This window comes from Phocoena phocoena, chromosome 17 (assembly GCF_963924675.1).
Source record: "Phocoena phocoena chromosome 17, mPhoPho1.1, whole genome shotgun sequence".
In the NCBI taxonomy this organism is placed as follows: domain Eukaryota; kingdom Metazoa; phylum Chordata; class Mammalia; order Artiodactyla; family Phocoenidae; genus Phocoena; species Phocoena phocoena.
The window spans coordinates 30262829-30290698 of NC_089235.1; the positions used below are offsets into that span (position 1 = coordinate 30262829).

Genomic DNA, 27870 nt, shown 5'->3' on the forward strand with positions numbered 1-27870 from the left:
AGTTTTCAATTCTTGTTATTAGTGTTTTCTAGATGAAGTTGATGGATAAACAGTTATCACTATATATCATGCTCAGGAGTCAGTCACAATCCTTTTGTGCATAACCTATTACAGTTATGACCCCAGAAAATATTTTTAAAACCCTTCTGAGATGATACACAGAAGTAAAAGGCATATTAAGATTCTAAATCCTAGACATTGTAATGAGCCTTAATTATTGTGAAGCAGCAGAAAATAAGACAAACATATATCACACCTAGCAGAATATGGTGAGTTTATTGGTGTCTGATTGTTAAAAGGTATGTTTTACTCTATGTATGTAGCCATGGAAAGCAGTATAAATATCCTGTTGCTGCTGCTACAAAAAGGGTCTCCAATATGCAATGTAGACATTTAGTAAGCTGAAAAGAGTCTCTGGACAATGGAAGATCAATGACATGAATTCTTCCTTTACCTAACCTAGACTCATGTGTGCTATTGATTCTGCTGTTTCTGCCTGTACAATATTATTTCTCTCTTCAGTCATAGTATTCACTATAGCTCACAAGGCCTCCTTCATAAGTTCCACTAGACTAGAATATCTTTCTTCCTGGTCTAGGTTTCCCTCTCAGAATGCTGTACACACGTAGAAGAACTGTGAACATGAAGATTCTGTAATACGCAACCTATCAGAGAGTACCTTGAGGGTCTGCTTTGTGATGCCTCAAGGAAAAGAGTGGTCATTTGCCTCTCAAATAGCCTCTGGTTAGCTGCCTTTGAGCCGTCAAGATGCCTATGTCTTCTCTCCCAGCAGCCATTTTATCTCAAATGATAGCTGTAAGCAATGTGTCTCCTCCTCCACTTCTCCGTATTCCAAATGAGTGGGGAAAATCTGGAGAGTCTGCCATTGTTTTCAGTGTACTTACCCCAGAGAAGAGAAGTGGGGCATTTGAGGGTTGTTAGACACACTGGGAGTCTTATTGACAGCATAGTGGAATGGAAAGAACATAGATGTGCAATTCCTGCTTTGTTCTCCTGAAGCCATTTCTATTCTATAGGTCTCCAGTATTTTTACCCAGTAACATGAGGGTTTTTATGAACTCTCAGAGGTTCAAATAACAAATACTTTTAAAGAGGAGAGAAAACAAAGTCTCAGAGAAGTCACTTGGCTTACTGATGATCAGGCCCCTTGTTTCTGACAGGTCTTCTTTTGCCTACCCAGAGTTAGTTTTACTGCCTTTCATAAGCTATTTAATACATACTTTTTACTAGGAGAATTCTTATTTAAATTTTTTAAGAAAAATAAGAGATAATTCCCATTATCCCAGTTTTGAAATTTATTCTCATTTTATTTTAATTTTGTAGTTTGATTTATGATATCATAAGAATTATAAATATAAATATTTTCAAGTTTATACAATTTACAGTATTTTCTTATTTTATATAGTCAGCCTAACCCAGAATATTTTTCTCAAGACTTTTCTTCATACCCATCAAATTCATAGATCTATTATTTGGTCACTAATAATATGTAATAGTCCTAGTGATAGTTGAGATTTTAAAAATCTTTCAGATACCAGTGATAATAATTGTGACTCTTTCAACTTCAATAAAGCATTTACCTTATTATTTTAATATTCATTGGGTAGATTTCTGGTATTGATCTGAAAAAGCTAAGCCATCTATTCTTTTATCTTCCTGTGAGAGTAGACTCTTTTATGTATACATATTTTTAAATGAATGATCATAGTCTCCAGGGAAAAAGTTGCCACAAGCAGGAGTTAATACCCTTTGAAATGGGTAATGCTATACTTATGTCTTGAACAGCATTAGACAAAGTCCTTATGTTAAATCAAATTTATTCCTACACATGTTATTTTATATGTTTTTATTATTGTTATGAAAAATTTCTTGTATATAGCCAAAGTTATATTTCAATACAAGTTGAAATAAATATTAAATGTAATATTGCCAAAAACCACAGTTTCTACTGTGCAGAAAAAAAGTCACCCTAAGACAATTTCTTTTTTAGCAGCCTAGGAAGTGCAGTATCTGGGAGTTAAAAGATCAAATTAATTTAGAATCAATGGGATGAGATATGTGCTACCCTCTGTAGTGTCTCCCAAGGACACTTAGCTTGTGTGAAGTGATTAAAAGATGAAAAATCAGCAGCAGTTTAAGTCTCAGAACTGAATAGAGCATAATGGAAAGCAGTGGAGCTCCCAATTTTCCCTTTAGAGGTTCCTGCTTGATGTTCTATGTGTGACTTCTCTTTGGAGACGTGTCCTGCTTGCTCAGTAACTGTGTCTTTTTGCTAACTCTAGCAAGTAGGCAATTTCCCTTGGTGAACTCCATCATCACTGCTGAAACAATGACCTCAGGAAAGCGTATGTGAGAATGCTTTCAATCCATAATACGACTGAACCTGAATTATAAAGGAGATATAAAAGGGAGTGATTCAAAATGTAATGGACATAAATACGAAGGCTCAGTTAAGGACCTTAAGGAAAATCTAGGCATTATATACATTCTGGTTTACTTTGAATGCACTTAGCCAGGTTACATTTAGTGAGTCATGCCTATCTTCTCTATAAATTTTATATGTGAATAATGTTTATTGAGGGCTTTCTATAAGCAGTGTGTGAGCATTTTGCATGTTTTGTTGTTATTTCATTTATTTCCTGCAATGAACCTATGAGCTCTGTTGTAGGCAGAACAATGGCCCTCAATGATGTGCATGTCCTAATCCCCTGAAACTGTGAAGATGCTATGCTTCTTGGCAAGTGGAATGAAGAGGAATGGAAGATGGAATTGGGGCTGCTAAACAGCTGACCTTGAGATGGGAGAGCCTTCTGGATTATCTGCTGGTCCCACTGTAATAACAAGAGTCCTTCTTGGTGGAAGGAGGAAACATTTATGAGTCAGATGCAGGATGAGAAAGGCTTGACTGGCCATTACTCGTTTTGAAGATGGAAGGGGGCCATGAGCCAAGGAATTCAGACGGCCCCTAGAAGCTGGAAACGGCAAAGAAATGGATTCTCCCCAAGAACTTCCAGAAGGAATACAGTTCTGCTGACAGCTTGATTTTAGCTCAGTGAGACCTATTTCAGACTTCTGACTTCCAGAACTGTAAGATAATACTGTTGTGTTGTCTTTAAGCCAGTAGGTTGGTGGTAATTTTTACAGTGGCAATAGAAAACTAACACATGGTCTATTTTACAGTTAAGCGTAGTGAGGCTTAAGTTTCATGCTAAAGTTCACATAGTTGTCAAGTGATAGAGACTCTTCATAGTATCATCCATGTAGTGAATTTTCTCTACTCATGAAAACAACAAACCAGAGTGTCAGCAGCATGCTGGTTTCCTCCTTGTCCACTACCCTGAAATCCCCTGCACAGTTTACTAGTTAAATGATAGTTGTGCATTTGTTGAATTTTGCCATTTTCACTACTTTGACACTTTAGATTTAAGGAAGAGAATGTATCCTCATCTTCAACACCCACCCTCCCTCCCCGTGCTGTCTGCTTAACTCTGAAGTTCAGACTCAAAAACACTCCAAGCAGTTAAGTTTCTTGAGTCACTTACAAATATTTTCTTTGAAACTTCCAAGTCTTCTCCTTTTATAGTCTCTTCGACTCGTGTCTCTGGATTCTTCATAGCATGCTTATGCTAGGAAAGAGGTGATTGTTCTCCAAAGCAAAAGACTCATGCCACTTTTTACTCTGGATGAGAATTGTTTTAAAAACCTTACAGTTAGCAAAACCTGCAGTAGTTTTACCACCTACATGAAATAGCATCTGGTCTAGGGACATGCTTGACCCATTATTATTAGAAGTTGATTTCCTGAAGAGACAAAAGGAAGAAAGATGTCTTAAAAATTCTTTTTAAGGAGACAGGGAGCCGCATTTGGCTGGAGGAAACCATTTCATACTACGATTAGGAGTGTGGTCCAGTTAGATACCTTTTTTGGGTTAATAAGCTATACCTTTATTTTATTAATGCTTATTAGGCTTATCTTTCTAAGAAAGGACAATTTCAAAAATGTGCTTTACATTTTGCCTACTGGTTTATCTGGTAGAAAGAATTTCTGTGCTTTAACCAAAGGGTTTTTTGTTTGTTTGTTTTCCCAGTAAAAAAAGGCTTTCAAGTTCACAAGATATTTGTAGGTACATTTTGCTTCTTCCAACATGTGAGGCTGTAGAAGAAGAAGAAGAAAAAAAAGCATTCAAGAGAAGACCAGAGACACTTGAAGGAATTTAGAAACAAGATACTACTCCTAAGTGAATATTTTCTTTTGTTCTTTTCTTTCACGTTATAGGCATACATTTACAGAAAACCTGAAATAATGGTGTCATCATTCCTAAAACTTCACAGGTATTTCCTGTAATTTGAGAGTTTTCAGTTCTTTAGCAGCTAAAGATTAAAGGAGTTTCAAGATATACATTTTTCTGGAAAGGTGAATATTGCTCCATTTTAAAGTTTTACACCATTCAGGAGTAAAAATAAGAAAAAGGGGGGGCTTGTCAGTGAAGAAGCAGACTTTGTAATGTATAAAGAAAGGAAGGCTGAAAAACAGTTGAAAGAGATGAGAATGGGTATTCCAAGAAGGAATAAAAGATTAAAAAGTGGTTGAATGTTTGTGTATGTCTCTGTGTTTGTGTAATCAATAATAGTCCCTATGGAAAATACCATCAGATAATTTAGGAAAGGAAATATTTGAAAATTATTTTTCCTATTTTTCAGTGTAAAAGTCACTTTTATCTTTTTTTAAATCCCAAAGGAGAAAAGATGAATATTTTATTGAAAAAGCACTGTTTTTACTTTTTTTCTTACCACCGTTATAACTATCTCCGTGTGCTCGTACTTTCTGTTAGAAGATCTTGAATGGCCTTTAGAAATTGTTATGTTAACTTAAACTTGAGCTTAATCATGACTGGGGTGTTCAGGCAGGAAACCTTGAAGTAATTGCAATGCATTGCAAATCAGTTCTCTCCACTAGAGGTCACACCAGGTCACTCCTCAGTGTCAGGCTGCTGTTCTGTTCTCAGCAGTCAGTCTCAGAAGTACCTCCTGCATCAGTCCTCTGTTAGCAATCCCTCAGCCATCTGGATCCTCTATCACCTTCCTTCCAACATATATTGTGGACCAGATTTCCTTTCTGATATGACGATTAAAAAATGAATTTGATCATATTAATTCTCTGCTCAAAAGATATCAGGGTCTTACTTGCCTCCAAAACTTAGATTACAATCCATTTCCCTCAGTCTGGCATTTAAACTTTTCATAATTTGGCTAAAATCTGTCTTTCATGTCCTAGACTTTACACTGCTATTGATTGAATTCTCCGCTGTAGCTAAAATGTTTTGATTGATGTTCTTTAAACCCATCTGCATCACTGCTCAGGGGGACAAGAGGGCTTTCTCAGTCCAAGTAAACATTCACATGACCATATTTGGCCCCTGTGCTCAGAAGGATATAGGATAGAATCACAGTCTTCCAGAGGGCAGGATCAGGTGTTTCCCTTTTGTGGAAGCAGTTCTCACAGCTGCCTAGGCAGTAGCCCACAGTCCTCTTTGGCCCCTCCCCAGGTGGTGGTTCAGGTTCAAGGTAATGAGAGTCACAAAGGGCAGGTGATAAATAGCCTTGACTTAAAATTCATACCTGCAGGAGCCAATGTTTATAACCATGGCTATAAAAATTCCATAGGCATAGAGCTTCTCAGTTACAAGAATCACTGTACTCAGGGAAGCCCATTTCTGTGGCTCAGGTACTTGCAGATCATCACTAGTTTGTTCTAGTCCAGGTACAACTCATCAATCAGGCATCATTGTTATCATAAGCAATGTTCCCTAGCAATCTGGTTAACACCCTCTATCTGGTCTCTCGTAAATAGAGCTGGAGAGTTCTCATGCTAAGGGGAAAGTTACTCCTTGAATTACACCATTATACTCTTCATCATACTCTCCTGTCTTAGCTCATGTATCCTCTGGGGTTCCCTTCTATCTTGCTCTATTTGTTCCTATCATTCCAATTCTTCAAAGTTCTGCTCAATGACTTTAATCTCCACAAAGACTCTCCTGTCCTGTCCAGCAGGCATCTCCAACCCCAGGGCTGTGGACTGGTACCCGTCTGGGGCCTGTTAGGAACTGGGACACACAGCAGGAGGTGAGCAGCGGGTGAGCAAGCGAGGGGAGCTTCATCTGCCGCTCCCCATTGCTCGCATTAACACCTGAACCATCTGACCCCCTGCAACCCTGCCACCCTGGTCAGTGGAAAACTTGTCTACCACGAAACCGGTCCCTGGTGCCAAAAAAGGTTGGAGACCACTGCCCTCCAGTATGAAGTAATCTCTTCCATATCTCTGAACTCCTTTAGCAATTTCTCTACACCCTTTCTATCCTTAACACCTTTAACTTCACTTAGAAACCTCATACACTTGTGCCTTAGGGCTATGATTCTAATTAGATGAATATCTAGAAATAAGTGGTTATCCCTCACATTTGTTTCTCCAATGCCTAGCATACAAGTGTTTAGTAAATTGACAGGAAAACGAACAAGTCTCACAATTTATGGGAGTTTTGGTGAATAGTTCTCTTTTACAAATTATTACATAAATAGCATATGCCTCAGGCACAAGAAAATATTAAAATTTGAGTGAGTCTTCCTCCCAACTCATACTCCTGATCTTATCCTCAGAAGTAACTATCATAAAAATATTTTTCTTGAAATTTTCCATGCATATTCATGTTTATATATGTATATATATTTCTTTTAGTGGTTACATTATATTTCATTGCTTGAGTACACCAAAATGCTACTAATGGATGTTTAAATTATTGTGTCTCATCTTCAAGTCCACCCTTTTATATTCTGCTTCATGAGGTTGGGGCTGGGACTCTGAAAACCAGTTTTTCCCAGGAAGCCAGGGAGCTTCCTATTAAGCTCTGTCAATAGCAGGTGTTAGAGAGGGATTGAAAGGCAGGAGGAAAGTTAAGGAAAGTGTTCATTCTTTCCATTGCCGTTTCTGGTTTGCTTCTTGTGAGTGTCTCTCCAGTAATGTGTCTTTTTCATCCAAGCCATGGCTGTTTGTTCCAGCAGCAGCAGTTTATTCCATTTGCAGTTTTACCAATATTCTCAGAAATAACCCCATTGCACCCCCTCAAAAATTCAGTGCCAGCTACTATGTTCTGTCCTCAGAGGGATGTGTCTCAGCTTTGTAGGGCCATTTCTCCAAGCTTCTAAGTTTTGGTAATTAAACCTCTTTTCTTTGCTTCATCAGCTGAAATAGGGGTGGTAGATGCTTTCTGCACAATATTTGGTGTTCCCTTTTTTTTCTTTTCAGTTTTCTAACACCTAACAGTTCTTTGTATCAATTTTTTTCCATTAAAAATACTGATACGGTTTCTGTTTCCTGGCTACTGGATCCTAACTAATATGGTGGGAATTGGTTTCTAGCAAGTTTTGCTGTTTAAATCAAATAAACATTCTGTATCTATCGTTTTAAGTTGGTAAGCAAGTGTTTCAACAGAACTCCAAGGACAAAGAATGTGTGCATTTTAACTTGATAACTACTGACAAATTGTCTTCCACAGAGTTTGTACTAATTTCTAGTTCTACCATCAGTGTATACAAACTTCTATTTTACAACATTTATGCTAATATCATGTACTATAAGACACACGTTTTGCCAATAAATGAACTGCAAACAGTTTTAATTGCTCTTTAAGTTCACTTTTCTTAAAGAGTGAAGTTTAGAATCTTTTCATATATTTGTGGCCATTTGTATCTATGTGAACAGCCTGTTTATGTCCCTTGACTATTCACTATTTCTTTTTTCTTTTGTTTTTTGCGGTAAGCGAGCCTCTCACTGTTGTGGCCTCTCGCGTTGTGGAGCACAGGCTCCGGACGCGCAGGCTCAGTGGCCATGGCTCACGGGTCCAGCAGGTCCGCGGCATGTGGGATCTTCCCGGACCGGGGCACAAACCCGTGTCCCCTGCATAGGCAGGCGGACTCTCAACCACTGCGCCACCAGGGAAGCCCTATTTTTTCTTTTATTAAAAAAAAAAAACAAAAACCTTTGTTTATAAAAGAAATTAGCCTTTTGGCATGGCATATACTTTACAAATATTCGTCTCAGTTTGCACTTTTGTTTTGTCTTTATGATTTTTGTGTCCTACAAAGGTTTTAGAATGTTTGTGTAGTTTTTGTCCTCTGTTATTGATTCTTGCTTAGAATGCCATTTTTCCATGCCAAGATTTAAACATAATTCCTCCATGCTTTCTCTTAGTATTTATATAATTTTACTTTTCAGTATTAAGCTTATTAAATATTTGGTGCATCTGGAATTTATTTTGAATACATTTACTTTAGAATAGTGATGTAAGGCTACAACATAATATTTTTGCAACTGACCAACCAACTATTCTAACACCATTTTTTGAGTAATTCTTTTTTTCCTGCTAATTTGAAATACCAGTTTTTATTAAAAGCTAAATTTTTGTATGCATTCTGGATCTATTTCTGGAATATATTATTTACTTTTTCCACTAATCTCTTGTCTATATATGCATTCATGTTAAACTGTTATAATTTTGAAGCATTATATTTCAATATCTGGTAAGATTAACCTTTACTGATTACTCTTTTTTAAAAGACTTTTTCTGGCTATTCTCCCATTTTTATTTTTCTGTGTGAACTTTAGAACTATTTGGGCTTCTTCAGCAAGTAAACATTTTGGTATTTTAATTGGAAAATGTGTAAAATTTAAAATTAACTTATGAAGGGCTTCCCTGGTGGCGCAGTGGTTGAGAGTCTGCCTGCCGATGCAGGGGTCACGGGTTCGTGCCCCGGTCTGGGAAGATCCCACATGCCGCGGAGCGGCTGGGCCTGTGAGCCATGGCCACTGAGCCTGCGCGTCCGGAGCCTGTGCTCCGCAACGGGAGAGGCCACAACAGTGAGAGGCCCGCGAACCGCAGAACAAAAACAAAAACAAACAAATATTAACTTATGACGAATTGACATCCTTGTGATATTGAGTCCTCCTACTCAGGAACTGGTATCTTTATTCAACCTTTCTACTTCCAAGTTATGCAAGTGTCCTTTTTATGACACTCAAGAAAATTTATTCCTGGGCATTTTACATGTTTTCCTTACTACTATGAAGATATTTTTCTCATTATATTTTCTAAGTATAAAAGTCATCATATGAGAGAGCTACTGAATTTTAAAAAATAAAGAATTTGAAACCATAATTTTACAGAAATGTTGTAAATTCAATAAAAAGAAATATAGTTTTTCCAGAGCCATTTGACACTCCATCATCCTTAAATATTTTGGTATGCATTTCTTAAAATCAAGGACATTCTCTTATTACATAATCACAATACATTCATCAAAATCAGGAATTTAACACATATAAATTACTGTAATCTAATCCTTAGACCCCGTTTAAATGTAGCCAATTGTTCTGATAATGTTCTTAAGTAAAAGGATCCAATTCAAAATCTCATGTTGCATTTCATTGTCTTATCTCTTCAATCTCCTTTAGTCTGGAACAGTTTTTAAGTTTTCCTTGACTTTCATGACCTTGATGCTGGGAGTTACAAACTATTATTTAGAAGAATATGCTTTAGTTTGGTTTGTCTGATATTTCCTTATGATTAGTTTCAAGTTAGAAATCTTTGGCAGGAATGTCATAGAAGTGATTCTGTGTTCTCCTTCCATCTTACCAGGTGGCACATAATTTCACTTTAATCAGTTGACTAAGGTGGTACCCAGAGAGCTTCTCTGCTATAAATTTGGTTTTCCCCCTTTTGTAATTAATAAGTATTTTGTGAAAAGGTATTTTGAAAATATATAAATACCCCTTTTCTCATGAAATATTTAATCAATCAATGTAAAATTATGATTTCCTAGTTTATTCAAAGGGTTTTAATTAATTACTATCATTATATATTTTGATGCGCAAATTGTTTAATTGTTCAGTCTGGCCACTGGGAGTACCTTCAAGGTGGTTTAAGCATTTCCTTGCTTTCTGGAGCAGTAAGATTTTTCAGGCTCATCTTGTACTTTTCCCTACTTGATCCTGCCGACCAGCTCTTTTCCCAAAGAGCCCTAGTTTATTTTAATGCAGAATTAGACTTAAAAATCAAGCTCTGGCTGCTATGTGTGCTCATTGATGTTAGAGTATCGCTGCCCCCAGGCCCTCTCAGTGGACAGATCTAAGGAATAAAAATGTACATTTATGTTGTTTGCATATCAATTTATATCTATGAAAGCCATGAGTTTACACCAATTCATTCAAGTCCAATGCAACACTACAGTCATTTTGGCTTTCTGTATTTGTAACTCTCTTCTCTCAAGTAAGAAACCTTGCTCCTATTAACCTAAATACATTTGATCAGTTCCACTGTGTGTAGCCAATCTTTCATACTACTGCCACCCCATCCCCACTAAGGGTCCTACACTCAACACTGGCATATCCTGTCCCCCTCCCACCTTTGCTCTCCTTACCCCTCTTGGCCTCTGATATTCTGCACAGGCCCACCCCACATGTGGATGCCCACCACATCCTGGTCTTGTCCACTGGGAAAGCCTACCATTCTCCCCAAACCTATAGCTGGCATTGATGCCTACCTTCCTCTACTACCCTCAATGCTTTTGCAACTCATTTCTTCAGGGAAACGGGCAAGCTATTGAATATTTGGTTATTTCCATCATCAACCACTTCAGTCAATACCTTAATGGATTTTCAGTCTATGCAATTCTGTTTTCTACTTATATAATTACAATATTATCAATTATTTTTGTTTCTCTCTTTTTCTTTCTGTTTTTTTTTTTAACAGGCAGGCATACCTTGTTTTATTACACATTGTAGGTATTGCATTTTTTACAAAATAGAAGTTTGTGGCAGCCTTGTGTCAAGTAAGTCTATTGGCACCATTTTCCCAACAGCATTTGATCAGTTCCCATCTCTGTCACATTTTAGTAATTCTCACAGTATTTCAAACCTTTTAATTATTACTATTGTATTTGTTATGGTGATCTGTGATCAGTGATCTTTTTTTGTCTCTTTTTTTCTAATTTTTATAACTTGTGTATTTCTTTTATCAAATTGTGTTGCTTGGGGCTTCCCTGGTGGCGCAGTGGTTGAGAGTCCGCCTGCCAATGCAGGGGACATGGGTTCATACCCCGGTCCGGGAAGATCTCACATGCCGCGGAGCGGCTAGGCCTGTGAGCCATGGCCGCTGGGCCTGCGCGTCTGGAGCCTGTGCCCCGCAACGGGAGAGGCCATAACAGTGAGAAACCTGCATACCACACACACACACAAAAATTGTGTTGCTTGGTAGTTCCAGACATGTGTAGCACTAGTGGTATTTGTAAGCTCTTCCTGAATTTATGCTATTGCTTCTAGTGTTTCAACATTAAACATGATGCTGTCTTTTGTTTTGATATATTCATCAAATTAAGGAACTTTTTTCTACTTAAATTATTTAAAAATAATATTGAATTTTACTGAATACTTCTGTCTGGAGATTATGATTTTTAAAATGTTGACTTGTGGTAAGTTATATGGTTATACTTTGTAGTTGAAATTTCTTGGAATTACTAGGATAAATTTTACTTTTTTGTGTGGTATTACTGTGTTAATATGTTTCTGGGCACTATAAAATTATAATATTTATTTTTATTTATGCACGAGATCAGTCTCTGGTTTTCTTTTACCCACTGTCATAACATTTGGGTATCATTGTTTTACTTGCTTCATCAAAAAGATTTGGAAGCTTTTCTTCTCTGTGTTCTGAAACATTTAACTAGCATTAGAATTATTTCTCCTATAAGGATTTGATGGAATTCACCCGTGATAACACCTTGGTTACGTATATTTGTGTGTGTGTGTGTTTTTGTGTGTGGGGTGTGTGTGTGTGTTTGTGTGTGGGGGGTGTGTGTGTGTGAGAGAGAGAAAGAGAGAGAAACTACTGTGAGATTATTTTCCACTTTTTTCAAGACAATTTATTTATTTAGGTTTTCCCTCCCTTCTAGGGTCAATTTAGGTAATACGCATTTTCCTGAAAAGTCATTCATTTTTAATCAGAATTTTAATTAGTTTGACACATAGTTGTGAAAAATACTTTGATTACCTATATAATGGTATTTATCATTAATTACTTCCCAGTTGTATTTCTGACATTGAGTACTTATGATATTTTTTCCTTGTTTAGATAAGTCAGTAGTTTTTTTTTCCCTTCAAAGAACCAGCTCTTGAATTTGTTTACTCTTCTACAGTTTTTCTTGTTTTATAAGTTCATTAATTTCTACTTTTCCATTTTCTCTCTTTTATTTCTCTTATTTATTTTAATTTTCTTTTCCTAACTTCTTGCATTGAATGCTTCATTCTTTCTCCTTTCTTGTAATATAAATATTTTGGGGAATGTACTTTCCCCAGAGAAAGACTAATTATATTCCATTGGTTCATGAAAGCAGTCACTGTTCTTACTTTCTTGATATTTTATAATTTCAGTTTTGATATGCTGTTTGATTTAAGAATAGATTTGATATATGATTAATATATCTCACTAATTATGTAGAATATTTATATATTCAGTGATTCATTACTTAATTTTGGGGTAAAAAGGAAGGGAAGATACTGTGGAAGTTATTTTGTCTCCTGAGGTTTTTTTTTTTTCCAATTTGCTCTTTTTTTTTCTAACAATTTTTAAAATTGAAGTACAGTTAATTTACAACTGCTGAGATTTTTCATTTATAAATTTTAAGGCCATATAATTTGGAACACAAAAATATTTAATAGTAAGTCTCCATACCTAAACCTTTCTTGATGTAACAACTTTAGACAATGGATATTCACAATCTAGTATGAAATGAGAAAACTTTGTCTCTGCACATCTTAATTTGATTATTAATGTCTAATCTGAATAATAAAATCTAAGTCTGGCTAATTTCATTCATACCTTCACATATTATTATTCAACATACATTATTTTAAAATATTCTTTAAGCTGTAGCTATTAATTATTTGCTGTGTGAGGGAATCTACACAAATATATTTTATACTTCCAATTCTCTGTTGAAACTTCCAATTTGTTACTCATTATTATTTACACTATTGTCACTAGAATCTATGAAGAATTTATTTTTTGTGTTAAGGTTTACAGAATTTACCTACTGTTTATTAGTATAGTCCATATTACTTAAGCCTTAGTTGTATTGTTATCAAATTGTATTTTTCAGAGAGCTCATGGTACTTTATATTCTCTGAGGTCTTATATTTATTTGTTACCTTTATATTTATTGGAGAATAAAACTCATGAGTCACATTTTTTTTCCCCCTGAGATTATCTTACTGTTTGCCAGGACTGTTCTGTGGAGAAGACTAAGGCCAAATTGAGTTTTCACTCTTATAGGAGACTTCCTCTTTTGCCTGGGTGTTAAAATAATAGTTTATCTTTGAAAAAGTGACATTTAGCTATGAATCTAGTACATCTAAAAGATCTAGTCTCCTTATAAATCATGTACTATGATTTCTCTTTCCCTTTCTGGATCATGGTATTATATTTAGTTCTTCAGACTCAGGTCTTTATATGAGAAACGTGTTCTTGTGTAATATGTTTGAGCATATTTTGTCCTGTGCCATTATTACTATTTTCTAATTCAGGAACAATTTTCACATGTAGTGTCGCCTTTCTATCTTCATTTATCACTTTCTCCTGTTCTTTTCTCTATTTATTTATGTTTACCTCAATGTTCTGTGACTATATTTTCTTACATCTCTATTGTCATTTTTGTTATTTCTAATGTGGGTTCTGTCATAATTATTTGTCTCTTCTTTCCTGAATATAACCTGTTTGTTTGTAACTTATTTCTATTTAATGCCTTATAGATATTCATTTTTCTTTCATCATGTATATGTGTGTGTATGTGTGTGTGGCCTTTCTTCTCATTTCCTGCCATACTACATCTTCTGATGTGTATTATTTGATTTTTGTTTGATAAGTTAATTGTTTTTCATGCTGTCCCTAAGAGTATGTTATGCCTAGGTGCCAGGATTATTGAACAGTGGTTATATTTTGAAAGCAGTTTACTTGCTAGAAAAAAAAAAAAATAGTGGTGGGAAATGAGCTGGGATAGCAGACAGATAGAATTTTCTCATATGTTAACTTTGAATACTTTCTCATCAACTTTGTTCTGTACTCTTCCTTAAATCATATGTCTCTAATTAGTAATTCATATTCCAAAGGTTTCTTGGTAGTGATTTCTCTATTTCTCTTTAATGACTGAGATCAGCTGCTTCTGTGTTAATTGTCACGTAACATTTGTCCTCTGTTTTATCACTGCAACAACCTGACTCTTAAAAAACTATGAGTATAGGTAGGATCCTTTTGCAGCCCTACATTCCATATATATCACGGGCTTGGGGTTCCTCTTAGTGTGTCCAGCCTCAAGAACTTCCCATTCCAGGTAATAGTTCATTGGTTTACCCCTCAGGGCTAAGGGAACCTACCTTTCCCTGGAGAACTCTGCTTATTTCCTCAAACAAGAGAAGTATGCATATGAATGCCTTTTTAAAAATTTATTGAAATCACATCATTTGGCTGATATTCTTTAGAGTTTGTAGGAAGGAAATATTTTTAATCCTCAATTTTAATGAAGATCAAAGTTTTTTCTTCTTTTTACACTTTGTTACTTAGTGAGCTCTTTGCCATGGTGTATAATGTCAAAAATGGCATTGATATGATCTTCAATCTCATATAGAAATGTGGTAAAATGATTAAAGTATTGCCTGCAAGGGGCAGAGGGTGTTTTGTTTGTTTGTTGTTCATTTATCTTTTATGAGTATTTGGTGAATATTCTTTAAACACAACTTTATATTCCTCATATATTCTTGCCTTCATTACTTTTCCTTGATTTATTTTCTTTGCATGCAACTCATCCTTGCCTGACATATTAGAGGCATATTCTTATTATTTATTCATTATAATTTAACAAATAATATTTATTTAAATTGAAGCACAGTTATAAGTTCTAGTGTTTCATATATAAGTAAGGAATGAATCCTACCCTTAGGGGATAGTGATAAATAGAAAAAAAATAGATATAAATGATAAAGTCATAAAGAAAGATAATGCTTGCTTAAGGGAAACTATTTTCAGGTCTAGCACAACTACTTTTTTCTAGGGAAGAGAAGTTTAAATGTCACAGATGGGTTAACATTTGAGGTGGATCTAAATGAATGGATGTTTTTTAAGTTGAGAAAGAACCAAAGGTAATATCATGTTGAAGGACAAGGTATGGGACTTCCCTGGCAGTCCAGTGGTTAAGACTTCACCTTCCAAGGCAGGAGATGTGGGTTCGATCCCTAGTCAGGGAGCTAAGATCCCACTTGCCTTGTGGCCAATAAACCAAAATATAATACAGAAGCAATATTGTAATAAAATCAATAAAGACTTTAAAAATGGTCCACATCAAAAAAAAATCTTTAAAAAAAAAGGACAAGGTATATTCATGGAGCAGACAGAAAATGTGTTGTTGAGAGGTGGGGGAGGGGCAAGGGAGATGAACATGGTAGTGGTATTTAATGAGGTTCCACTTGGGTATGATTATAAAAGGCACTGTATTCCATATAAAGTTATGTAATCTGTATTGGAATTTTGGAAAGTACTGTGATAGTAGTGTGAAGGATGAGTTGGAAAGGAAGAGGTTCGAGTCAGGGAGACTAGACAGGAGGTAATGGCAGTAGTACAGATGAGACTCAACGAGGGTCTAAAACAAGGTTCTGACGTGTTGCATGCATGTGAATAGCACTTCTTCACATTGTGCACACAGTATGGCCCTTTTCAGTGGACCTGCCATTAGGATTGGAGAGAACATGTTTGAAAGATACTTAGGATACATTTCAAAAGAGGCAGAATTGATGGCTTTCATAACACCTTGGTCCTGAAGGGGAAAGAATAGAATAGGATCCCAAGGTTGGTGATAGAATTGTGAAAGTGATGGGGATTTTCTTAACCCAGGTGGAGAATTCAGGAGGAGGATCAGTATTTTGAGGGAAAGAAGTATGAGAGGAATTTTAAGTGAAGATTTTGTTATCATGAGTCTGATTTTCCTAGATGACATTCATGTGAAAATTAGTGGAGTGAAAGTTAGAGTTCTGGGCTGGAGAGTTTGATTTGAGGATCCGAAGTGTATGTGTGATAGCTGGAGATGTGGGTGCTGATAAGGTCATGCAAGAAGTGGGTCTAAACTGAGAAGAGAAGACAGGGATACTTAGAATGGATTGGTGGGCAACATCGATGCTCAAGAAAAGAAGATAGGAGTTGGTAGAGAAGTCTAATAAGGAAAAAGCAAGCGAGGAGAGAATGCTGTCACAGAAGCCTCGTAGGTAGAAACTTCACCAGTGTCAAATGTCACACAGAGGTTAGTACAATGGTGACTGAAAAGAGGTTATTGCACTAAAAACTACAAGATTTCCTATAATTTTTAATAAAATAAATTTTAATGAATAATGAACGTGAAAGATAAATTTTAGTGAGTGGAGAAGCGAATCTGAGTTGAGGAAATAAACATGAATGTAGATGACTGCATTCATCAAGAAATAAAGGGAAGCTATTTCAATAATTTGTTGTATAACATTCCCCTCTATTTTCACTTTTCAGTTAATATATGTCTATTTTAACATCTTAACCACTCAGACAAGGGGCAGGGACAACATAAGCCCACTTGCATAATTGTCCCTGTTGGTGTGTCAGCTTTTATTCATAGAAGTCCATGATTGGGCACTATTCCTTTGCCTCTTGATGGTCTATTTAATTGAGATTTTTCAGGTGCCTTATGTTTATTGAATGTTACTTCAAGGAGAATTAACTTTGAGATTTTAGAAAACAAATTATTATTTGAAGGGAAAAGAATAAACACACTATTAACCACTAACATAGTTATGTTTAATTCTCTATTATTACACAAGTTTAGACTTATTTAAAAACATAGAACTAGATCAATTATCTAAGTATATAGGGGGAATTAATTACACTTATAGTCTCTGATGGAGATTTTCTTTTTACTCCTATCCAACTCCTTGTTCTGTACTTTAGTCTTATGCTAGAATTCACCTCCTGCATATAAGAACTGCTATTCTTACTAAAAGTTCATTGATAATGTTTCTGTTGCTATTGCTGTTGAACTGTTTCTTTGCACTCTGAATACTGTATTAAGCAAAGTTCTACTTGTCACTGGATTAGTCATTAGAGTGTGTGCTATAACTACTTTGAAGAGGTCTGTTTTCTAGCCTACCATACTCTGAAATTTCCACAGTTTCTCTTTGTTGTTGTCACATTTTCTCTTTGGCTCTGTTGTCCACTTCTTTTACCTTGCCCTATAAGCCACTCAGATGAATTTAGTTTCATAGTAAATAGTGGTTATTCATTTACAATATTGTTAAGTCTTCACTTAGTCTACTGCTTCCTCTTAGATTTTGCAAGGGATATTTATCTACTCTTAAGAGGGAAAGCTTGTTGGAGAAAAATAGTTTAGTTTTATTTTAACACTCACAAAACATATCTTTATATGTTTTAACATATCTTTATAACTCCTATCACAAACATACTTAATTCACCATACTGCGCAAATATGAAAATATATATCTACCCCTGAGAAAACATTAACACATGTAAACAAAAGATCATCGTGTCACTCACATAAAACATTGGATTTTAGTTTCTCTATTTCAATAATGTATAGTAGGCCTTATATCAATAAAGATAATTGTTTTTTTAAATTTTACCATGAATTTCAAGTTTAAAATTCTTTATAACCACCCATTTATATCAGCTGCTAATCCCCTTTCAAACTTACTCTGGTCAAAATCCTTGATTTTTATCCCCATTATAGGGTTAAGCCTCTTCTACTCTGCCAAAAGCCCAAGTAAGACATATTCATGAACAGAGAAAAAGACTGGAAAACAAATGTAAGCTTAGTATTCTTTAAACTCTTTAAGCTTTATCCCTGTATTAAATTTGATCACCAGAGAAGTTCAACTTTATAATTTCATGGTGAAATCTTTTGTTTTTTTTCTTTTTAATGAAACTCTTCAAAGACAAGATCCAGTATATTGCTCAAGGGCCTTTATGTAAAAATCCTTGTGACAAACATTTCTTGGAAATGAGGATCGGTGAAGAAATTTTTTTGTGAATTGTATAGTGTCCTTCTAGGCTGTGAGTACTACCTAGACTATTCTGTTTTTTTTTTTTTTTTTAACATCTTTATTGGAGGATAATTATTTTATAATGGTTTGTTAGTTTCTGCTTTATAACAAAGTGAATCAGTTATACATATACATATGTTCCCATATCTCTTCCCTCTTGCGTCTCCCTTCCTCCCACCCTACCTATTCCACCTTTATAGGTGGTCACAAACCACCGAGCTGATCTCCCTGTGCTATGCGGCTGCTTCCCACTAGCTATCTATTTTACATTTGGTAGTTTATATATGTCCATGCCACTCTCTCACTTTGTCCCAGCTTACCCTTCACCCTCCCCGTATCCTCAAATCCATTCTCTAGTAGGTCTGCGTCTTTATTCCTGTCCTGTCCCTAGGTTTTTCGTGACCATTTTTTTTTTTTAGATTCCATATACATGTGTTTGCATATGGTATTTGTTTTTCTCTTTCTGACTTACTTCACTCTGTATAACAGACTCTAAGTCCATCCACCTCACTACAAATAACTCAATTTCATTTCTTTTTATGGCTGAGTAATATTCCATTGTATATATGTGCCACATCTTCTTTATCCATTCATCTGATTCTGGTTTTGAGTTTACTTGGCTGTGCCAAGCCCAGTGCGAAGTTGCACCCTCAGGTGCCACAGCTTTCCTCAGACATAGTGAGTTTTCAATTTTTCTATTCTTTGCTGGCAATTCTTAGTCTTATAATATCTGTTCTGTGATTTTTATATTTTTGTTTTAACTGAAAGTTGAAGATATTTACTTTTTCAAAGCCTTTTTTTTTTCAAAGCCCTTTTTAAAGTCAGAATTTCTCAAACCTTGTCCTTTTCCCAAATCTCTATGCCACCATCCCCCTTTTATGTCCACACCAGTCCCCAGGGCTATTTCTGACCCTCTTCTTAAACTGGGTTAGGAAAATGGACTAAACCAATGCTTAGTAAAAGTCTTTTCTTAACCCATGTATATAAAAACTACTGTATGACACATGAATGGGTAAAGAAGATGTGGTATATATATATACACAATGAAATATTACTCAGTCATAAAAGAAAGAAATGTCATTTGCAGCAACATGGATGGACCCAGAGATTACTGTACTAAGTGAAGTAAGCCAGAAAGAAAAATACCATATGATATCACTTATATGTGGAATATAAAATATAACAGAAATGAACTTATCTATGAAATAGAAACAGACTCACAGATATAGAGAACAGACCTGTGGTTCTCAAGGGGAGAAGGGATTGGAGGACAGATGGATTGTGAGTTTGGGATTAGCAGATGAAAACTGTGATACATAGGATGGATAAACAACAATGTCCTACTGTATAGCACAGCAAACTATATTCAGTATCCTGTGATAAACCATAATGGAAAAGAATATGAAAAAGAATATGTATATATATATATATATATATATATATATATGTATAACAATCACTTTGCTGTACAGCAGAAATTAATACAACATTGTAAATCAACTATACTTCAATAAAATTTTTAAAAATGAAAAAATACTACCATAATTAAGGTCTTTTATAATATCCCATATCAGAAATATTACTATACTAGAAGTATTTTTTATATAATCTAGCTGTAACTTGGATCATCTAAAATAATGATTCCATATAATGCTAAAGTGCAATGAGGTAATTTTTGCTTTCTGAAGGCTTAACTGAGTAAGGTAGGTAAGAAAATACCTAAAGCATGTAATTAGTATTTTCAGGTTTATTAAATGGTAATGATTCATGTGGTAACAACCAGTTTTCTGTTTATATTTTACTGTTTTCAGTTTTGTATTTAGCAAGTGGTTATTTGTTATTGATGATTCAGTTTTAGATCACAAAAGGCTTAAACAAAAAGTGTTTGAAATTTTATGATTCAGTTACCTGGAATTAAAATGGATAAGTTTGGACATGTCAAATTCTAATTCTTCATTATTGGGATGTGGTCAATGAATATGTCTTAAAAAGGTTAGAAATGCATTAGGCCGGTGATTCTCTCAATACCTGTTCACTAAGGGAAGGAATAATGTGCATCTTGGTATTTATTACTGCTTTCCATTTTAAATTTCCAACAGCATGCATTCTCCTGGGGTATGGAGAGTACCTGTGATGTGAAGGCACATCTTTGTAATTATGCTTGTTGTCAATATTCTATTTTCCTTTTCATCTCCTTTGAAGGATGTCAGTTCTTTCTGGTACTGAAGGGGAATCACAGTTAGTTGCTTTTAGCTATGACTACTATCTTTCTGCTTGTAAGGGAACATGTGTGATTTGCTTACACTTGAACTTCAGAAGGAATTGCAAACTGAATCCAGACACTGGAAGGTGCTCTGTAGAGTTCTGAGGAGGAGCTAGCCAAAGATGGGGACCTGCATAGGAATGAACAAAAATTACTAGTATTACAGAGAAGGAGAAGGAGATGAAGAGGGAGAGGGAGACCTCAAGAAAACTCTTCTTTGAATTGTCATGTCTGGAGTTCTGGAACCAGTTCACATTCTAAAGGAATAGGATAAGGATTCTGAAAGGCTTACTTCCAGAGGAGTGACATTATATGACACATATTAGCACCAGAATTTACTGGAATTAAACAAATAAACAAACATAATATTCCAGACTAGATTTGACATCAATGAAAGACATTAAATTCTTTCCTCAATTTAATCACCCTATTCAATTCTGCTTGTGTAACAAAGACTGTTAATACATCACTTCCATAGTCACTGAATTCTTTTACTATGATGAATGTTTGCAATTAAATTGTATTTACAAACTTGGTTAATAAGATTGTCGAAAATTGCTCACATTTTTAATTGATTTTTTTTTAATTTTGCAGGCTTGCAAATGCCTCAGAACATTGATTATCCTCAGTTGAATACATTATGCCACATGAGAGGAATACAATACAGGTAAGTTATCACGCCTTTCTTTTCCTGTCATTCAAATGAATATGAATAGGTTTGTTTCATGGATAAAGTATAGTAATAAACCATTGTTGACTCTCAGAGGTACCTGATTTACCACACAGATAAAAACATTTGAAAACCTGGAGGTTATTTCTCCAGGTTGAAGGGGCAGAATATATATGTCATATTTTAAGGAAACAGTTTAGTGTGAAACAAACATAACTCATCCCTAGCTGGGCTCTTTGTAGTACTCAAAAACAGTCATAAGGGAAAAAAGCTTTAAATGGTTGAAAACACAAATCCTGAGTGAAACAAGTACTTTAGCAGTGCCTAGAAGATGCCTAGTTGAAATATAATGGAGCCAAAGAACTAAGAAATATCACGGTTCATAGCTCAGGGTTCCTAAGATGTGTGACACTTGAAAATATAATTTTTTAAAATCTATTTTCTTGCTAACTCCTTTTCCCAAATTGAATTTTTTGAAATTATAAAACTAGTTAGTTTCTTTCCCATCCATCAGTGTCCATCTACCCTCCCACTTTTCTTCACTAGGAGAGGAACTTGCCTCATCTTAAGTCACATCCTCTTAACCACTTCAAATTATTTCTACATCTTCATTGACTTTTCCACTCCTTTTTCAGAGAAAGAGAGAGGGTATGCTTTTTTTTAATTTATCTAAATAATACTTTTTAAATTATGTGCTTCTGCCCCTTCCTCACTCTTGGCACCTTTCAGCATAGGGTAAAGAATTAAATACATGTCCTCTGGAGTCATGTTGCCTAGTTTGAATCCTGGATCAGCCACTTCCCAGCTGTGTGGTCTTGGACTGGTTACTTAATTTCTCTTTACCTCAGTTTTCTCATTAGTAAAATGGAGATAATAGTCATATCCGTTTCAAAGAGTTATTAGGATGATTAAATGAGCTAATATATGTAAAGTAAACAGTGTCTGACACATGGTAAGAGCTACATAACTATTTTTATTATTGTTATTCAAAAAAGCTCACCCAAGTTTTTAACTGTTGAACTTATATGCTGGTCCCTTTTTTCACACGTAACAAGCTAGTTAAGGCTTTTGGAGTAGAACACCTTCTTTCCTCTTATTTTCCTTTTGCTTTCTAGCCCAGGCATTTAAAAAATATATTGTATTTCTAGATTCCCACCTCGCTACCACCCTTCGGGAATCATAATAAGAGAGATTAAATTATCTAGATCTGGGTCTGCCAAAGAATCCATTCTACATAAATTTTACCAGCCTTCATCTTCCTGGTTTGAGAATCCCCCCCAGGCAGTGTTTTCTCATCAGACCATCATCTGGTCCAGGCAGTCTGGTTGTCCTGCCTGACTTCCCTCTATTAAGTCTCACATTTACTGTACCTTCTCTCAGACACTCCCCTGAATTTCTTGGATGTTTTCTTTTGAGGCAGTGGCACACACCAGGGGCCTGGAAGGGGACACATTTTACAGGAACTGTGTATCGGTTTTGGGTCATTCTTTTAGAAAAAGATTATAAGATTAAAAATACAAAATTGGATGTGAAAATGAGTATTTACTTAGAATGAGAAAATAAACTACAACAAATTAATGAAGGCTTAGCAATTCAGGTCCTTTTTCCTCCCTGAAATTTCTTTAGGCAATTTATCAGAAATGTGTACATAGAAATTGTCTTTCAGATTACAAAGCTTTCAATTGATTTCAACAAATTGAGAAGGGATTTAAGAAAAATATGTTCCTCCATATTTATTCTATATGTATTATATGTTTAAAATGACCAATGAAGTATACTTTCCCCCATAATAAAAACAGAAAGGCTGAGAATTAAATGACTCAAGGATTGAAATTTTTTTATACATTAAACATATGAAGAGTCTTAGTTTTGATACTATACCATACACACACACACACACACACACACACACACGTACATATGTATATTCATCTTCTTTGGATAACTGTCCTTCCTCCGTCTTTCCTTTGGCCCAGAGTGGGAAGATGGAGGGGAGGCTGCTACTCTCTTATCATTTCCCATGTACCTCTACCATGGGCTCCACTCCATTGTTACAACTGCTTCTGTCCCCTATCTGGGTGCATGTGAGCACTTCTCACTGTGAAATGCCCACGGTCACGAGACCCCTCCACAAGACCACCAGAGACAAGAGTCAAAGCCAAACGGCAAGGGTCATTTATTGCAGGTTCGAACCTGGACCTCCGCGCACTCGTTGCCGGTGACGCTAAGAGGTTCCGATGGAGTTTAGTACAGCTCTTTTATAGACAGGTTGAAACAAGCTCGCGACCTTCAGGGGTGGGGAGTACTGATTGGCTAACTTTTAAACAAAGACACTAGTCACTGATTGGTTAACTTTTAAACAAAGACACTAGTCACCGTCTGATTGGTTGGATGGTTGCAAAAGGGGGTTCAGCAAGCATAGTTACAGAAGCGAGAGCGGCTGGTTAAGTTTCGGTTTCCTGAGGCTTTGTTTTTCAATTAGGAATACTTAAGATGGGGCCATAGTTACAAACAGTACAAACAGGAAGATCGATGCAATCCTAGCAGCGCTACGGCCTAATGGCAGGACATCAATTCAGTCCTATTTCTACCAAAGTAGAACATAGCCCTTCAACTGGATTACATATATATATATTTACATGTATATATGTATACACTTTGTACAAAAGGCAAGACCCAATGTTGTCGTGGCTGCTGCCCATATACGTGTGGTCTCAGTCAGTTGGTGTCTATCTTGTATTTCTTCTCCTCAGAATAAAGGCAGTAGATTGGCATATTCTGGGTTTTCTTTTTAAACCACATAAAAGAAAAACTGAATAACAAAGGGAAAATGATGTCACTTTGGATTCCTAAATTCTTGGATATAGGACTTTTTATCTCTAGTAGACTATGTTCCATGAGAGCAGATTTGTTTTAATTTTATCTACTTATTTATTTTAAAAATGATTTCCTAATGTATTCTTTTTTTAAAATTTTATTTTCTTTCTTATTTTTGGCTGTGTCGGGTCTTAGTTGTGGCATGCAGGCCCTTCGTTGTGGTGTATGGGCTTCTCTCTAGTTGTGGAGTGCGGATTTTCTCTCTCTAGTTGTGGTGCGGGCTCCAGTGTGCATTGGCTCTGTAGTGTGCAGCACGTGGGCTCTCTCATTGAGGTTCACAGCTCAGTAGTTGTGGTGTGTGGGCTTAGTTGCCCAGCAGCATGTGGGATCTTAGTTCCCCCACCAGGGGTCAAACCATTGTCCTCTGCATTGGAAGGTGGATTCTTTACCACTGGACCACCAGGGAAGTCCCAGGAGATTTGTTTTATCTTATTGCTTTCTACTCTTAGACTTTAGGCATAGAGTTCAATGTTTTGAATTGAATTATGTTCTGATGTTCAGTAGAAATAAATATCTTCTTAATGCTTTAAAAAACATTACAAATTTTCTACTTGTGTTGATTATGAGGAAAAATACACATTAATAGTTTTTTTTTTAGTATTGTCTAGATAGCTAATCTTTTTAAAACATATATTTTGAAACAACACAGTAGCTTCTGTTGGTTTGACATTCCAAATTTCTTCCTGGACTATATGCTTTGGAAATAAACTTAACTATCCTTTGAAGATTTCTTTGGTTTGTCAAAGTACTCTATGACTCGATCAGTCAGCTCTTATGTTCTAAAGTTCAATTTACTTAGTAAAAAATAGAGCAATATGGTTTAAAAGGAATTTTATGTTCTCCTAAGTTTCAAATAGAAAAAAAATGAGGCTACAGCTTTATATCTGCTTTTTCCTTTGTGGTCAGTACTTTTGTAACTTCATACAGAAATCTTTAAACATTTATAAACTTGGAAGTATAAAAGACAAACACAGTTATGATGCATTTGCATTTGTACATTTGTATAAAAATGGTCCTTGTCAAACAATTTGGTTTTTGATTAGGATATAGCAAAAGTTCTATCTTCATTAGTGATTGATATTACCAATATGTAGCCATTTATACTCAAATACAGATGTAGTTATGTTGATTGTATATTTTTATACTTACAGAGTCTGTAACTCATAAATAGGTTTTAGCCCAAAGTTCACTAATAAGTTGATTATGTAGCATTCAGCATTTTCCCATAGACACAATATTGTAGAGTTAGAGGATTGTACAAGAAGAAATCAACTTAGAAATCATCTGATGGAAACTCCTTAATTTATAGATGATTAAATGTGCCCATTTTCCCCAAAATGTATCTTTAAATTATATACTTTTATGACAGAAAGAGAAAAATGATATTGCTTAAATTATAGTAATTAATTAAAACATGAAAACATTGAGTAATTATTTTTCTCTCATTGCTTCCAATTAAGGTAAAGTACATCAAATTAGTAGAGCAGTTATGATGATTTTAAGGAGGCTCCTGGACTTGGCTTGTCAGACATGGACATTGTTTGACATAAACATGAATATATGAAGAAAAAGGTGATTTTTATTCTTAAGGAAAATAAGGTTTGGAAGAGAAAGGGGAGATAAGAAGATCTTTAAAAAGGTGGTTTATGTACACATAAAAAAAAAATTAACTGAGCTGTCCCACAAACATTGCTCTGTCTGGAATGAAGTCAATTTTTATTTTGAAGAGTTTTCATTGGTAGCTACCAGTTGGCACTGTCAATCAGAACAGACTTGTTATCTTTCGTGGTGGCAGAAAATGTGGGCAGACACTGATGGAATCTTACTTTTATTTAATAGATTGTGAACAAGTTAGAGGCTTGTGATTCAAGGTGTGCCTGTTAATGTTATTTTGCCTAAAGTTCATAGTCTTGTATTCAGTTGTCTAGAGCAAGATCCTCTAACTGAGGCAGTACTGCCCCTGGAGGACATTTGGAAATGTGTACCCACTTATAGATTCCACAACGACTAGGAGGTAGCACTGACATTAAGTGGGTAGGGGTTGGGCATTGTAAACAGCAATGTGCAGTAAAATCCTGCATCCAAAATGCCAATAGCCCTCTGTGGCATTGTGATTTACAATAAGAAGTATATGTTTGGTCTTTGTCCCCATTTCTGGCATAGCGCTCCTAAAACTTTTGGAATTTCCTAACTGATGAGAGTGATAAAGATATCTTTTGTTATGTTAATGCGGTGAATTTTGGACCCCATCTAAGGATCCAAATTGCCAGGAAAACCAACAATGTGATTAGAGGGTTGGAACTTTCAGTCCCACCTCCTGACCTCTGGGTGAATAATTTAATCAATCATGTTTATGTAATGAAGCCTCTATCAAAACCCAGAAGGGGCTTCCCTGGTGGCGCAGTGGTTGAGAATCCGCCTGCCAATGCAGGGGACACGGGTTCGAGCCCTGGTCTGGGAAGATCCCACATGCCGCAGAGCAACTAAGCCCGTGAGCCACAACTACTGAGACTGCGCGTCTGGAGCCTGTGCTCTGCAATGGGAGAGGCCGTGACAGTGAGAGGCCCGCGCACTGCGATGAAGAGCGGCCCCCGCTCTCTGCAACTGGAGAAAGCCCTCGCACAGAAGCAAAGACCCAACACAGCCAAAAATAAATAAATAAATTTATAAAAAAAAAAAAAAAAACAAAAAAACCCAGAAGGACTGGGTTCAAGGAGCTTCTGAGTTGGTGAACACATGGAGGTGCTGGGATAGTGATGCCTGGAGAAGGTATGGAAGCTCTGAACACATTCCCACATAATTTACCCTGTGAATCTCTTTTTTCAGGATGTCCATCTGTATCCTTTATCATATCCTTTTGTAATAAACTGGTAAACATAACTAAATAAACAGTTTTCCTGAATTCTCTAAGCCACTGTAACAAATTAATCAAACCTGAGTAGAGGATTGTGGGAACCTACATTTGCTTTGATAGTTTTCTAATGTTATTTCTTTGATATATTTAGGTTAATATATTTTACTATCATTTCTTTGCTCAAGACTATCCAATGACTATTCACCACATAAAAGATAAAGTCAAATCCACTTAGCTAGCAAACAGACACCTCAAACTTTACAAATCTACAACATAAATTTTGATTTTTTTCTTTTCACCTATTAACCTTCTGTATCCACATTTTAATAAATGGCAACCGTGCAAATTCAAGGTCAAGCCCCAAATCTTGGAGTCATCAGAGCCTGCTATCTTTCTCTTTTATACCTCGTATCTAACCTGAAAGATACCCTGATAGCTCTACCTTCAAAATATATCCAGAATCTAACCATTTCTTACCACCTCCACTAACACCATCCTGATCCAGAGCACCAGTGCTCTTGCCTGGATTACTGCAGTAGCCTATTGATTGGTTTTCTTGCTCCATCCCTTGCCCTTTTACAGTCTGTAGCTGGCACAGTAGCCAGATGAATCTTGTTAAAATATACACCAGAACATTATTTGCTCAGAATATCCTAATGGTTTCCATATCACTCAAGGTAAGAGCTAAGAACTTCACTGTGGCCTGTAAGGTCATACATGATCACATCCTACTGCATCTCTGACCACTTCTTCTAGACAAGACTGTCTTGCTTATTTTGCTCTAGCCATAGTTGTCTCCATGCTCTGCTCCTATCACACCAAGTATGGTCCTGCCTCAAGGCCTTCACACTTATGCTTTCTATCTGGAATGCTCTTTCTTCAGATGTCTACTCTCCTTTATCCCTTACATCCATCAGGTCTCTGCATTCTGTGACCAGCCTATATGAAACAGATACTCTTAGTACTTATTATCCCCTGATTTTTGCTTTCATTTCTTAATAGTATGTCTGACAT

The 27870-nt window shown here is 35.9% G+C and overlaps 1 protein-coding gene across 1 annotated transcript in view; it reads left to right on the top strand.

The window, feature by feature from the left end:
- The first annotated feature begins 768 nt into the window (after window positions 1-768).
- The window catches only part of CNBD1 (cyclic nucleotide binding domain containing 1), a 395795-nt gene continuing 368693 nt past the window's right edge, over window positions 769-27870 (top strand). Inside the window, 2 exon segments of the mRNA XM_065895139.1 lie at window positions 769-919; window positions 21050-21122. Of these exon segments, the coding sequence (XP_065751211.1) occupies window positions 769-919; window positions 21050-21122 (224 nt within the window).